This window comes from Homalodisca vitripennis, chromosome 7, assembly GCF_021130785.1.
Source record: "Homalodisca vitripennis isolate AUS2020 chromosome 7, UT_GWSS_2.1, whole genome shotgun sequence".
Classification (NCBI taxonomy): Eukaryota; Metazoa; Arthropoda; class Insecta; order Hemiptera; family Cicadellidae; genus Homalodisca; species Homalodisca vitripennis.
This window is the reverse complement of record NC_060213.1, coordinates 130,848,351-130,861,481: the sequence shown is the minus strand read 5'-3', so window position 1 is coordinate 130,861,481 and position 13,131 is coordinate 130,848,351. Positions and strand designations below refer to the sequence as shown.

Below are 13,131 nucleotides of genomic sequence, written 5' to 3'. Positions count from 1 at the left end.
CTAAAGGCTTGCCACTGTACTACAGTGTAGTCTGTTACGCGACACGTGGTGTGGCGTACTCCTGTCTTGTCTACAGTCGAGTGTTAACAATTAACAGACCATTGCCGCTGTCAGAGAGTTATTGACATCTCGTCATTTCATTTATCCCTGACAACGAATGAATCTCAATTATGTCATCGCATCAAAACTGTCAGCGTCACATCACTGACACGCCATCGGCTAACATTGAATGTTGGCAAAAACAAACAAACAAACATCAACGGCTATTGTAAATAACGGGAAATGTGTTTTTCGCCGAGGCCCTGTTTCAATAGTGGATAATGGGCGTAATTCGGTCCGTCCATAGAGCCTTCACTGGTGTCGCTGTCACTTTTGATGACGGGTATCGACGCTAACATGTGGAATGGCTCGTTAACACACACGTACACACACGCACACAGTATTACCAACTGTACTATGACGGACCTCTATGTTTTGTCCGCTCCACAGAGTTCAAATGCCCCATTTATCGGGGCCAGCCGCATGAATGCTTTTGTGCAAAGTTAGTGAGCGTCAAGTGAATGTAACGGAATCGATAATATTCATGTCGGGCCGGGAAGGGGGGGGACTTTTATTACGCCATATTGTTAAGTTGTATACAACGCTAGTCGATTGTTGATTGGTGCAGTGTTAATGTCGTGTGTCCCTGTTGCAGATGGCGGCAGTGAGGTAGCCTCCCGGAAGCGGAAATGGACTCCACATGACCGGATGGGGTACGCAGTGATGCTGACGCGACTCCACATGTCGCTGCTGAGGCGGCGTTCGCTGGTGCTGAAGGCGGTGTTCCTGCTGGGCACGGCGTGGCTGACAGTGGCTTTCCTCCTGTTCACGGAACAGAGGTCGACCAGCGGCTACCAGGAGGGCGAGGAGAGCTTCCCGAAGAACGGGGTTCGCCGGGGTGTGCTGGGAGTGCCGCAGGCGCTGGCCAGGGTGGGTAACCCGCCCACCCAGGGCAAGACGAACTCGAAGGCCGGGTCGGGAGTGGGTGTGGGGGCTGGACCCGAGGGGGGCGAGGGGGGAGTGTTGGTGCCCCCCAGGGAACACTTGGGAGACGGACCTCTCTACGGGGAGATGGGAAAGCCGGTCGTGCTTCCCGCCAATGTGACCAGTGACGTCAAGAAACTTGTGGACGAGGGTTGGCAGAAGAACGCGTTCAACCAGTACGTCAGCGACTTGATCTCTCTGCACAGGAAGCTCCCAGACCCAAGGGACGAATGGTGAGTACCCCTACCACTGTATATGCTTCAATATTAAGTTCAATATCGTTTTCATTTATCCTAGTGGGGTCCAAACACACACACGTAGTCGTACATGAAATAACAGTTATCATTCACTTTTAATGTCTGTAAAATACACGCCACTCATTTCGCCACAGTCGTAGGTGGTTGGTCGACGAATGCAGACCTATTGTGACCTAGGCTACATTCTGTAGTTCAGTTGTAATAATTAGTGTTGTGTTTAGTTTTTTTATTAAGTTCATGTTTTAAAGTTAGTCAAGTTGACACAGAACATGTTGGTCGTGATTCCTTGACACATAGGCGTGTCAAAACGCTCTGATATGATTTGTTTCTTATGACCTAGTTTGTAATTGTGTGTTAGGTTAGTTATTTACCTGAAGAAGAGATCAGATTTAGATCTCGAAACGTAATGTTACTGATTTTTTTGTATCACTGAACGACGGCAAATGTCCGAAAAAAATCTTGTTTCCTTCACAATCCTTCCATCGTCAAAAATAAACTTCAAACAAAGAAGCCACTCATTTATTAGAACTGAATAGTTTATTGCTGATTGACATATTAAAATTTTTTGAATATAGTCATAACATAAAATAAATACCATTTCTTAAACTACTGTCAACAAACTGTTAAAACTATGAACAACAGTTAAAAACTTCATGTAAGTTGTAAATTTCCCTATTCATAAGAAGAGATCCCAAGATGGATTTAAAATTACTGTCAGGGCAGTTCTTTATGGTATCAGGTAGGAGATTTAATATTTTTTTTGTTTTTTAATCTCTCTTGTATTATACTTGTGAATATTGAGGAAATAGACTTATATTATTGAAAACAAAAATAAATTTGACAAAAAGGGAGCTCCAAGTTAAAATTTCCTCTCGACGAAAACATTCTCTACACTTTCTCTTCGTCTGAGGCCGCAGGTAAACCTAATCTCCTTTTTTTTAACAGAAAAACTTACGCCTAAGCGGATTCAGAAGCCGTCTCCCATAACATGACTGAGCAACGTGATGGTGCAATCGATATTTTATTTGGAGAGTTATTTTTATTTTAAATTCATAGCCCTTTAAAATAACCCAGAGTAGAAAAACCCCGACTTTTTTATCACTTTAAGTATAGTTACAGGCATTTAAGGAAGAATGTTTAAACAGTTCTAAAATCATCCCCAAATACAAACAGCGGCTGATAAAAATTTGGAATTTTTACAGTACTTATAGAAGTTATAGCTTCAGGTAGTGACTTGTTTTTACTTGTAACAAATTTAATTGTGACAAGAAAATACTGTAAAGCATAAAATTTTCTTAAATTAAGTGTAATTTAAGAAACATAATTTCCTTAATTCATAAATGAAGAAAACGATGTGTCAATCCACGAAGCTGTAACTCTTGTACGCACTGAACAAATTTCACACCCTTATCTGCAGCCGATTTTATTTCGGCCTCAATAAAAAAAATTCCTGAATTTCGTACCTTAAATGCTAATAACTCCAACTTAGAGTGATAAAAAATGTGTACTGTTCTGTATCACGGAAGTCGTCTTATAGGGTTGTGATAAAATGATAACGAAAATATTTTCCAAACCCAAAATTGATTGCGTCACCCATTGTTGCATTTCACTTCATTAGTGCAGGAATCGTTTGCACGTGTATTAGGGTAGGTATTCGCCAGCAGAGAGAGAGGGGGTTGGTGGGAGGGGGATGGTGGGTGTTAGGGAGAGGGGGGAGAAACACAGAACGATTAAAGAATAATTCCCAATTTTGTATTATTCGGATTATAGCAGCTTCATTTACAACGTCGCCACTTTTCATTTACCCTGGAATGTTTGAACTGTCAATTGTCTGAGAAAAATAGTAAAATCTGACAAGGTTATTGGATTTCATGGTTTTTCGTGTTGTAAATTTAACATATTAATTTATGTTATAAATTTGCAGTGATTATTTTCACCAAATGCCTGGACCAAAAATATCAGAGTAGTCGAAAGATACACTTTCATGAGTACTCTTAGTCATTCTGTTAGAATCTATATATTATAAATATAACATAAATAATTTTCAGAATCATATCGATAAAATTCAATTCAGTTTAAAAAAGTTATGTTTATTGTCCATTTTCATTTTCGAACATATTCCAGCTGAAATGTTAGTCGTCTTTGCAGAGAGGACCGCCTCTCTTATAATATTAGAGGAGATATGGTGGTTCATGTCACTATTTTAAATATAGCATACATGATAAATTACGCAATGTTGGTAGATTTTTCGTGCATTCAAGTCAATTTAATTTTTTTATGTTATATTATCTTTTTCCGAAATATGAGGTGGTGGGTTCCGTTCTCCCAAACTCAAATTCTAGGTACGTCACTGGTTCAATCTGACGCTAGTTCAAGCTTAGGCAAGACATATTTTATCTGGGCTCGAAAAGACAGTTATTTATATTGTGACTTTTTCATGTATTTCTTTCAATTCGGTATTGTTTCTAACACAGTTACAGCGAAACAACTATTTCATATTATCGAAAGTTGTAAATCGCAATAGCTGTCGACTTGATCCAAAAATGAGAGTCGAAATCATAGGAAATGAGTAACTGAGGGTGACGGCGTGGCGCGGTGACGTGGAAACACATCAATAAAACATGCAATTCTAGTTGACGGAGACTGTTTCAAATAACGTACACGAACTCGGAGCTCCTGGGGCCGGCAATAACGGTGACGCGAGTGTTCTGTTGTCGAGCTATTGCTTTCCATTAAATACACCTCGATTCTCGTCTTCCGATATCGTGCTCAATTTCCTTGCGTATGATTGCCAAGTAGTGATATGATGAGTCGAATACTTTTACTCGGGCCAGACTTATTCGAGTCGAGTTAGTGATGTGAGAATCAAATACAGAATCGAATAGTATTCGAATACTTCAACATGGATCCGAATGGTTTTACTCGGTCAACTCGGGCCAGACAACTTGAGTCGACTCAAGTGACATTCGTTTTTACTCGAGTCGAATGAGTGATACGAGAACCGAATTCAAAATCGAACAGTATTCGAATACTTCAACATGGATTCGAATGGTTTTACTCGGTCAACCCGAGCCAGACTCTACTCGAGTGTTATTCGTTTCTACTCGAGTCGAATTAGTGATGCGAGAGTCGAATACATAATCGAATATTATTCGAATACCTCAACATGAATTCGAATACTTTTAAAATGAATACAATTTCTCTTGGAAGAATTGAATTCAAACCTGCAGTATTTGTTCATTCGGACCTATAGTATTCAAATAAAATATTTATGAGGTTATATTCATATACAAGTATTCATTGGATGGTTTTAAATGATTATATATATATATATATATATATATATATATATATATATATATATATATATATATATATATTTGGACTCTGAAAAGAAGAATTAAGGGGATATAATATAGTTAATAATATTTGTAAACAATAAAGACAAACATGAATGTTTATTTCATTGTGTTGTGAAAAACAAAATATGATTGAGGTTATTGGTTTCAATCACTTTTTACGATCGTTGTCGTTAAGACCTGCAATGGGAAAGAATCTTTCAGGCGGGACTTAAGTAGCAGGTAAACAAATCATGGGTAGCCTATGACATGTTTGTAGGAGGCACAAAAAGGTGAAGAATTCCCCCCCCCCTTTTTGGCATGTGCAATTCCATATAACCAAGAAATAATAGATTGAGGTAAGGAAGTAAGATAAGACTAGACTTATCTGTTAGAAATAATCGCAAATAAAATATTCGAATTGAAGTATTCCAATAAATATTCGAATATAAGGGTGTTTTTGAATACACCGTATTCGATTCTTTTAAGTATTCGATTCTCCCATCAATAAGTCGAGACGAGACTATCTTATGAATTTATTTATTCAGCTATTTTCTCGTTTCCATCATGGTTACCCATGAGACAAGTGTAAAAATAATCGCTAACGCTCAGCCAAATCGCATGCACCGACAGGCCCCATAATCGAACTCAGTGTTCCTCATACACCGGGTGTCTTAAAAGTCCCCCCCCCCCTATTAACATTCTTATGAATAGAGAGTAATATTTACTTTGGGGGATGTTTAGGCCTATTATGACCGACTGAGGAGTTTTTTGACGTATGAGAATGTTTTACTCCCCCCCCCCCATTCAGACCACTTTGCCACAGTAACTGGACTGAATGTGTCTCACAAACTAACTGGTGAACGATGAGAGATGACATGACAAAACCACTGTTGGTATTCCCAGGACTTCACAATGGACTTCGGTCAGACAAAACAAAACCTGATAAATCCAATGTTAGTCGTGGGTTGTTGATTAGAGGCCTCTAGTTTGCGCCATTCTTCTTCTTTTTATAATACCTTTAAAATGAGGTGTCACTTGCTAGGAATTCCCATTTAAAGATTTTGACTTACCCTCCAAAATAATTACCCCATTTTGGGGCGGGGAGTAAACAATTTTCATATGTCAAAAAACTTTTCAGAACGTTAATAGTTGGGGGGGGGGGGTTCTTTTTGCCTGGTATAAATAAAGCTTCATGCAAAGTCTTTTAAATGTCCTCCGGACAGACTGATGAAAATGTTCAACTCCACGAGTGAAAGAAGCTACAGCTCAGCCAATTACTAAATTGAAAAAAAAACAAAACAAATGTGGACAACCTATACGAACGTTAGAGTAATTTTAATTACAATTCTCCTGTAATTGTTAAATCCGTAATTTGCCGCTGAAACAGTGTATTATATGGAACGCGCATACAGACGGCTGAGAGGGGCGAATGTATTTTGCAATTCTAGCCTCTGGGGGAACCGCCCGTGTTTTGTTGAATTAAATATTGCAACGGCCAATGGGCAGACTATTTATTGCCTGCCGGATATTGTCTGTAGGCTCTGCGCTCCGCGCTTTTTATTTCCTTTGCTAGCGAGTAACAGTGATACAACAGCAGTCCGATCACGTAACGGGCGATTTACGTTTATGAAAGGAAATTAGATTTTGTTGAAATTGTTGTAATATAATAAGTTAACTACTTATGAAATGTATTCATTCTTATTAACCATATATGAGAGATAAACCATGTCCCCAAGACGCCGACTAGTTACCCATATTACAGACAGATTCGGTGTAACTGTGTGTTCTAATTTTATATACCATATTATTGGTTAGAGGAATGGGTAGGCCAAGTACAAAGTTTTAACAGGAAGATGGGTTTAAACTTTTCTTTCTATTCTTTTCAACCAGTGGCGTAACGACCGTGATTACATTTCTAGTGACGTAATGAGCTCTATTATATTCCTAGTTACGTAATGAAATATATTACATTCCGAGTGCCATAATGGACTCCATTACATTCCTAGTGACGTAATGAGCTCTTTTACATGTCAAATGACGTAATTGGTCTGTAAATTCTGTTTCACTTAACAATTCTTCCGTTTATCATTTATTCAAAAGTCTTTACCATGTTCTATTTGTACATGATGTATCAATTATGTAAACCATGCTTGACAAGATGGCAGTCTCTTCTCGTATTCAAAAAGTCTTTGAGGATTTATAATAAATATACTAGATAAGATATACAGAATTATTTGCATAACTTTTCCCGTCGTTTTGTAATGCTTATTCGCATAACATTGTTTTAGTTCAACATCAACGGAGACATCAAGTGCAGAGCGAAGAAAGAGAGGAACTAGTTGAGGGGCTGGCTGGAGGAGTAAGGCCGGCCGGGTATGGGACTGTCTATGGTGGGGATGGGCGAATGCGCTCCTGCCCGGGTATCCACGAGCAGCGCGGTAGGAAGTAGACCGAAAATCCAAAGGCGCGCTTTGTTTTTTTTTAGATTTAACACAGATTCCATATATATGCGGTTTTTTACTATTTAAAAACTCCAAATTTGATATATCTTTCTCCCAGAGAGAGTAACATATTTTTAATTCCATATTATATAAAATTGATATTTTTCCGTAACATTTTAAACATAATGGGGAAAACCCCATGTTTTCCAAAATAAAAATATTTCCAATCTCTCTAATCGTATTTCACATACTTACTGTAAAAATTTGAAATCCTTATCATCGGACGTTCTCCATTGGGCCAGATTATTAAAAGACTCAAAATGACTAATTCAAATGTCTATGACTTCTCGTGAATTGGCCCAAAATTTTTGTTGTTCTCTTCTGTCTTCAGGAAGGGTATCTTAAAGCGATGCATCCTTTAATCAACGCAAGCGCCCTATTTTGGGTTTTTAAGTTTTTTTTAAACAGAGAAAGAGAAAGAGAGAGAGAGTGAGAGTGAGTGATTGAGTGAGTGAGTGAGAGAGAGTGAGAGTGAGAGAGGGAGAATATAAAACAATACGTTTAATGGATTTCTGTTTTAAAACATATTCATTTTGAAGTTATAAATTTGCATTGATTAATCACCAAATGCCTGGACAAAACTAGATCAGAATAGTCGAAATATGCACTTGCATAAGAACTTAATTATTCGGCCAGAGAGGGAGAAAGAGTGATGGAGGGAGGGAGAGAGGGAGTACACCTGAAAAGGTGCCTGTTGGAATCAATTCAGTCGATATGCAATATTTGTTTCCAGTAATTATCGACGTTCCCATTTACTTCAGTCTCCTTGAACGGTCAAGAGCGCTACAATGGGCGTGAGTGCGCAGCGACAGGTCACAGCAATAAAGTCAATTGAATCCGAATTGGTCCGCGCGAAACATTCTGTCACAATTTGTTGGAGAAATTACATTTTATTGGAAATATTGGGCACATAATTGGCAGGTACGGAACGCCGGGCCGGTCAATATCGAGTGTGCCGTAATTTGTTATTATTCCCTCGTCGAACCTTTCACGCCGCGTATGAGTCTGGAGCGGTTTGACACGTTGAGTGCTGCTCGCTTGGCATTTCTTGTCGTTACAATATCAATAACGTCTCATTACCGTTATTGTGCCGCGCGCGTGTTTAGTTGCAAAACAAGCTGCACACTTTCCGATAGCGACTACAACGACGGTAAATATTCAAAATCTGGTTATCCCTTCGTTGTTAGTTCATGAGCCTTTTAACTTACTCCGATCTCAGCTTTCCTCCCCGTCACAGACTTTTCGTCTGCCCAGGTGTTTTACAGTTGGGATTGAATATTCTGTGAACGATTTTACAGCACAATGGATTATCAGTTCCAAATGCACGTTCCAGAACGGCTGTTAACAAATAAAGATGGCGGCCAGGCGGTCGCCTCCCAGGCACGCACCCCCGCACTCACGAGTACAGAGGGTTGAGACCGGTAACGTCTCAAACTCAAGACTAAGCAAATCCCAGGGACGTAGCCAGCGAGGGGATTCAAGGGGAGCGGACTCTCTCCCGCCAATTTTTGATTTTTATTTCAATTACTTTTTTAATAACTGATTATTATTATTTCAATAATTCAGTATTACCGACATGTGCTGGTGGAAGACCATTTTCAACCAAGAAACGGGTCAAGAACTGTTTAAGTAACACAATGGGGCCGTACTCTTTGTCCACTACGGAAAAATATCAGTTGTCTAAACCCTCCCCCCTCCAAAAAAAAATATTTTCCTGACTACGTTCTTGTCAATACCCTGTGACAATTTCAGTGTATTACGGTATCAGTGTATTGGTATCATTGTTCTTTTTTATGGTGTGTGCGATAAGTAATCGTTTTAATGTAATAACCGCTCCGGGATGAAATCCACAGATAACAAAAAACTGCGTTTGATTGTGGAACCAGGGCGGAAATGCGGCCGGTCCTTATCCACTCATGTTGTGTGTGTGTGTGTGTGTGTGTGGGTGTAAAACTACATGTGCCCCAGCCACAGTCACTGTTGGCTAATACTGTAGTGTAGGCGAGGCAAAATAGCATCGATCTGGTGTCCGATTCAAGTATTAAGCCAGTTGTGGAATCGTGCAATGGTTAATATACAGATACCTAGGAATATAGATGCGTAATAATCCTATAAGTGAAAAAATAAACTTTCTTTTTCATTGATTTATTTTTATGCCTGTTGGTTAATTATAATTATGAACTTAATTTAAAAAGCAAACTTAAAAAATTATAAATTCAATGACCTTCTACATAATGATGGTCTCTCTGTTCAGCATGCAAAATATATTCAATTGGTCCAGTTTTCATAGTCTAATAATTCATTTATATGTAATCTTTCTACAGCAGATACAAAGGTGCTGTAATAAGGAAACGGATATACGTCAGAGATGTAACGGGATCTAGCCTTGTCAACAGCAAGAAATCAAATAAACGAGTAATCTATGACGCACAATGACAGTTGTAACTGTGACCAACGACAACACAACGACAACACAACGACCGGTCGTCACACACTCGGCCCCGGTGTCTGGACCGGAAGCTGCAATCTGACGCGGTCCGCATTGCAACGTCAATAAGCAACGGTCGCGCCACGCCGCGCTGCACCTTCACTGGCGGCGATACTTTACCGACTGTCAATTACCGAGTGTCCGGTGTTATTACTGCCGTAAACATACGTAAATACGTGATATATTATGTTGGAAATGTTGGGTCTTATATATATATATAATTTCAATAAACATTGAATCACAAAAAGTACTTGCTCCGCCGGGAGTCGAACCCGGATCTCTCACTTGCCGGGTGAATGTGCTACCATTACACCACAGAGCGCTTACTTTTTCCGATTCAATTATTTTGTATTTGGCCGTATCTGTCACACATGCGTTTAAATAAGCAAACTAACATATGATCGGAAGACCAAACACCTGTCAAACGACTTTTTATTTACGTTAAATTGTATAAATGGCAATAGCCTTATTTAATTTCAATAAACATTGAATCACAAAAAGTACTTGCTCCGCCGGGAGTCGAACCCGGATCTCTCACTTGCCGGGTGAATGTGCTACCATTACACCACAGAGCGCTTACTTTTTCCGATTCAATTATTTTGTATTTGGCCGTATCTGTCACACATGCGTTTAAATAAGCAAACTAACATATGATCGGAAGACCAAACACCTGTCAAACGACTTTTTATTTACGTTAAATTGTATAAATGGCAATAGCCTTATTTAATTTCAATAAACATTGAATCACAAAAAGTACTTGCTCCGCCGGGAGTCGAACCCGGATCTCTCACTTGCCGGGTGAATGTGCTACCATTACACCACAGAGCGCTTACTTTTTCCGATTCAATTATTTTGTATTTGGCCGTATCTGTCACACATGCGTTTAAATAAGCAAACTAACATATGATCGGAAGACCAAACACCTGTCAAACGACTTTTTATTTACGTTAAATTGTATAAATGGCAATAGCCTTATTTAATTTCAATAAACATTGAATCACAAAAAGTACTTGCTCCGCCGGGAGTCGAACCCGGATCTCTCACTTGCCGGGTGAATGTGCTTTTATTTTTATTTTTTTATTAGTTTATATATATATATTATTAATTAGATATATATATATATATATATATATATATATATATATATATATATAATCTCTGGGATTGATAGCATGGTTCGGTTCTGTAATGTCTGGAACTAGTAGCATAGTTCGGTTCTATAATGTCTGGAACTGGTTGTATAGTTCGGTTCTGTAATATCTGGAACTGGTTGTATAGTTCGGTTCTATAATGCCTGGAACTGGTAGCATAGTTCGGTTCTATAATGTCTGGAACTGATTGTATAGTTCGGTTCTGTAATGTCTGGAACTGGTTGTATAGTTCGGTTCTATAATTTATGAGACTGGTAGCATAGTTTGGTGCTATAATATCTGGAACTGGAAGTATAGTTTTATTCTATAATGTCTGGAACTGGTAGCATAGGTTTATTCTATAATGTCTGGGACTGGTAGCATAGTTCGGTTCTATAATGTATGAGACTGGTAGCATAGTTTGGTGCTATAATATCTGGAACTGGAAGTATAGTTTTATTCTATAATGTCTGGAACTGGTAGCATAGGTTTATTCTATAATGTCTGGAACTGGTTGTATAGTTCGGTTCTGTAATGTCTGGAACTGGTTGTATAGTTCGGTTCTGTAATGTCTGGAACTGGTTGTATAGTTCGGTTCTATAATGTCTGGAACTGGTTGTATAGTTCGGTTCTATAATGTCTGGAACTGGTTGTATAGTTCGGTTCTATAATGTCTGGAACTGGTAGCATAGTTCGGTTCTATAATGTATGAGACTGGTAGCATAGTTTGGTGCTATAATATCTGGAACTGGAAGTATAGTTTTATTCTATAATGTCTGGAACTGGTAGCATAGTTCGGTTCTATAATATATGGGACTGGTAGCATAGTTTGGTGCTATAATGTCTGGAACTGGAAGTATAGTTTTATTCTATAATGTCTGGAACTGGTAGCATAGTTCGGTTCTATAATGTATGAGACTGGTAGCATTTGGTTTGGTGCTATAATATCTGGAACTGGAAGTATAGTTTTATTCTATAATGTCTGGAACTGGTAGCATAGGTTTATTCTATAATGTCTGGGACTGGTAGCATAGTTCGGTTCTATAATGTCTGGGACTGTTAGCATAGTTCGGTTCTATAATGTATGGTACTGGTAGCATAGTTCGGATCTATAATGTCTGGAACTGGTAGCATAGTTCGGTTTTGTAATACCTGAGATTGGTAACGTAGTTCAATTTTATAATCTCTGGAACTAGTAGCATAGTCTTTTATGTCTGCGACTGGCAGCATAGTTCAGTTTTATAATGTCTGGGACTGGTGACGTGGTCGTATAATATAACTATTTAGAGGTCAATTTGGAAGAATATTCGGAGGCGAGAGTTTAAAGGGATTGAACTGTACAATTTAAATAAGAAGTACATTTTGCAATGTTTAACATAAAATATTGTTAATTTAAATTAAGTATTTTCAAATGTAACAAAATTATATGAGTTGGCTCTAGTGACACGACTTTCAGTTTTCCCCTTAAAAACAATATTTAACCTCACGCACTTTTACGCCACGTCATGGAAGATGGCCTAATTTATAGATCTCATTATACCCGCTCAAACTCTTTAAATCTTTCTTGTCATTTTTATACTTTCTTAATATTTAACGGATAAACCACTAAACAGTTTGAGATTTCTTTCTGAATAAAATTAGACATTCCAATGATTCTCTACGACCAAAAGGTCGTAAAAGCGCAGCTTTGTGAGTTTTAACACTGTTATTATGGGACTAAAATCAAGATAGTCTGCACTATAAAAAGACGGTTCTTAAAACAAAAAGAATTTTAACAAAACTTCTTCAAACTTACTAATAAATATTAAAATTAAAACTTTATACTTTTTTTATAAAAACCGTTATAGTGGCTGAAATTTTTGCATACACAGTTTATTGTACAGAATAAGTTGAGACTGCTTACTTAGTTTTATAAGACAAATTATTTTATTAGTAAGGCTTAATAAATTTGGAAAAATAGTCAGAAGAATTTGCACTTGTCACAACAAAGACTGATGTGTTACACATTCGGACAACGTAATGGACGATCCTGAACGGTACATCATTAACCGCAGATGTCGAGATATTTGAGATGAGGGTTGATCGATAGGTCTGCGGTTAACTGTGGCAGATGTCTGTTGGAGTGAGTCCGCCTCCCGTAATATGGAAGGATTCTGCAAGCATGAACGTGAGGGAAAGGTTTGACTGGGAATAAATTTAGCTACCCCTACCATTACCTCTCTGAATATCCTATCAACATATAGGGAAAATAGATAGGGAAACAATGAGAGGTATATTTGTTTATATTCTCTCTAAGTAATTGAGAAATATCGTAAAAACCCAAGGTCTTGGAAACCTCTCAATCGAATTGTGTAAAATCATGCAACTTCATTCATGTTATCGAATGCTCAC

The 13,131-nt window shown here is 38.3% G+C and overlaps 1 protein-coding gene across 4 annotated transcripts in view; it reads left to right on the top strand.

The window, feature by feature from the left end:
- Positions 1-13,131, top strand: part of LOC124366345 (putative polypeptide N-acetylgalactosaminyltransferase 9) — a 620,588-nt gene that overhangs the window by 540,536 nt on the left and 66,921 nt on the right. For all 4 annotated transcript variants that reach the window (XM_046822832.1, XM_046822831.1, XM_046822829.1 and 1 more), the window contains exon 2: positions 695-1,256. In XM_046822832.1, coding sequence (XP_046678788.1) covers positions 748-1,256 — 509 coding nt within the window. In that variant the 5' untranslated portion in view covers positions 695-747. The remainder of the gene's footprint in view (positions 1-694; positions 1,257-13,131) is intronic.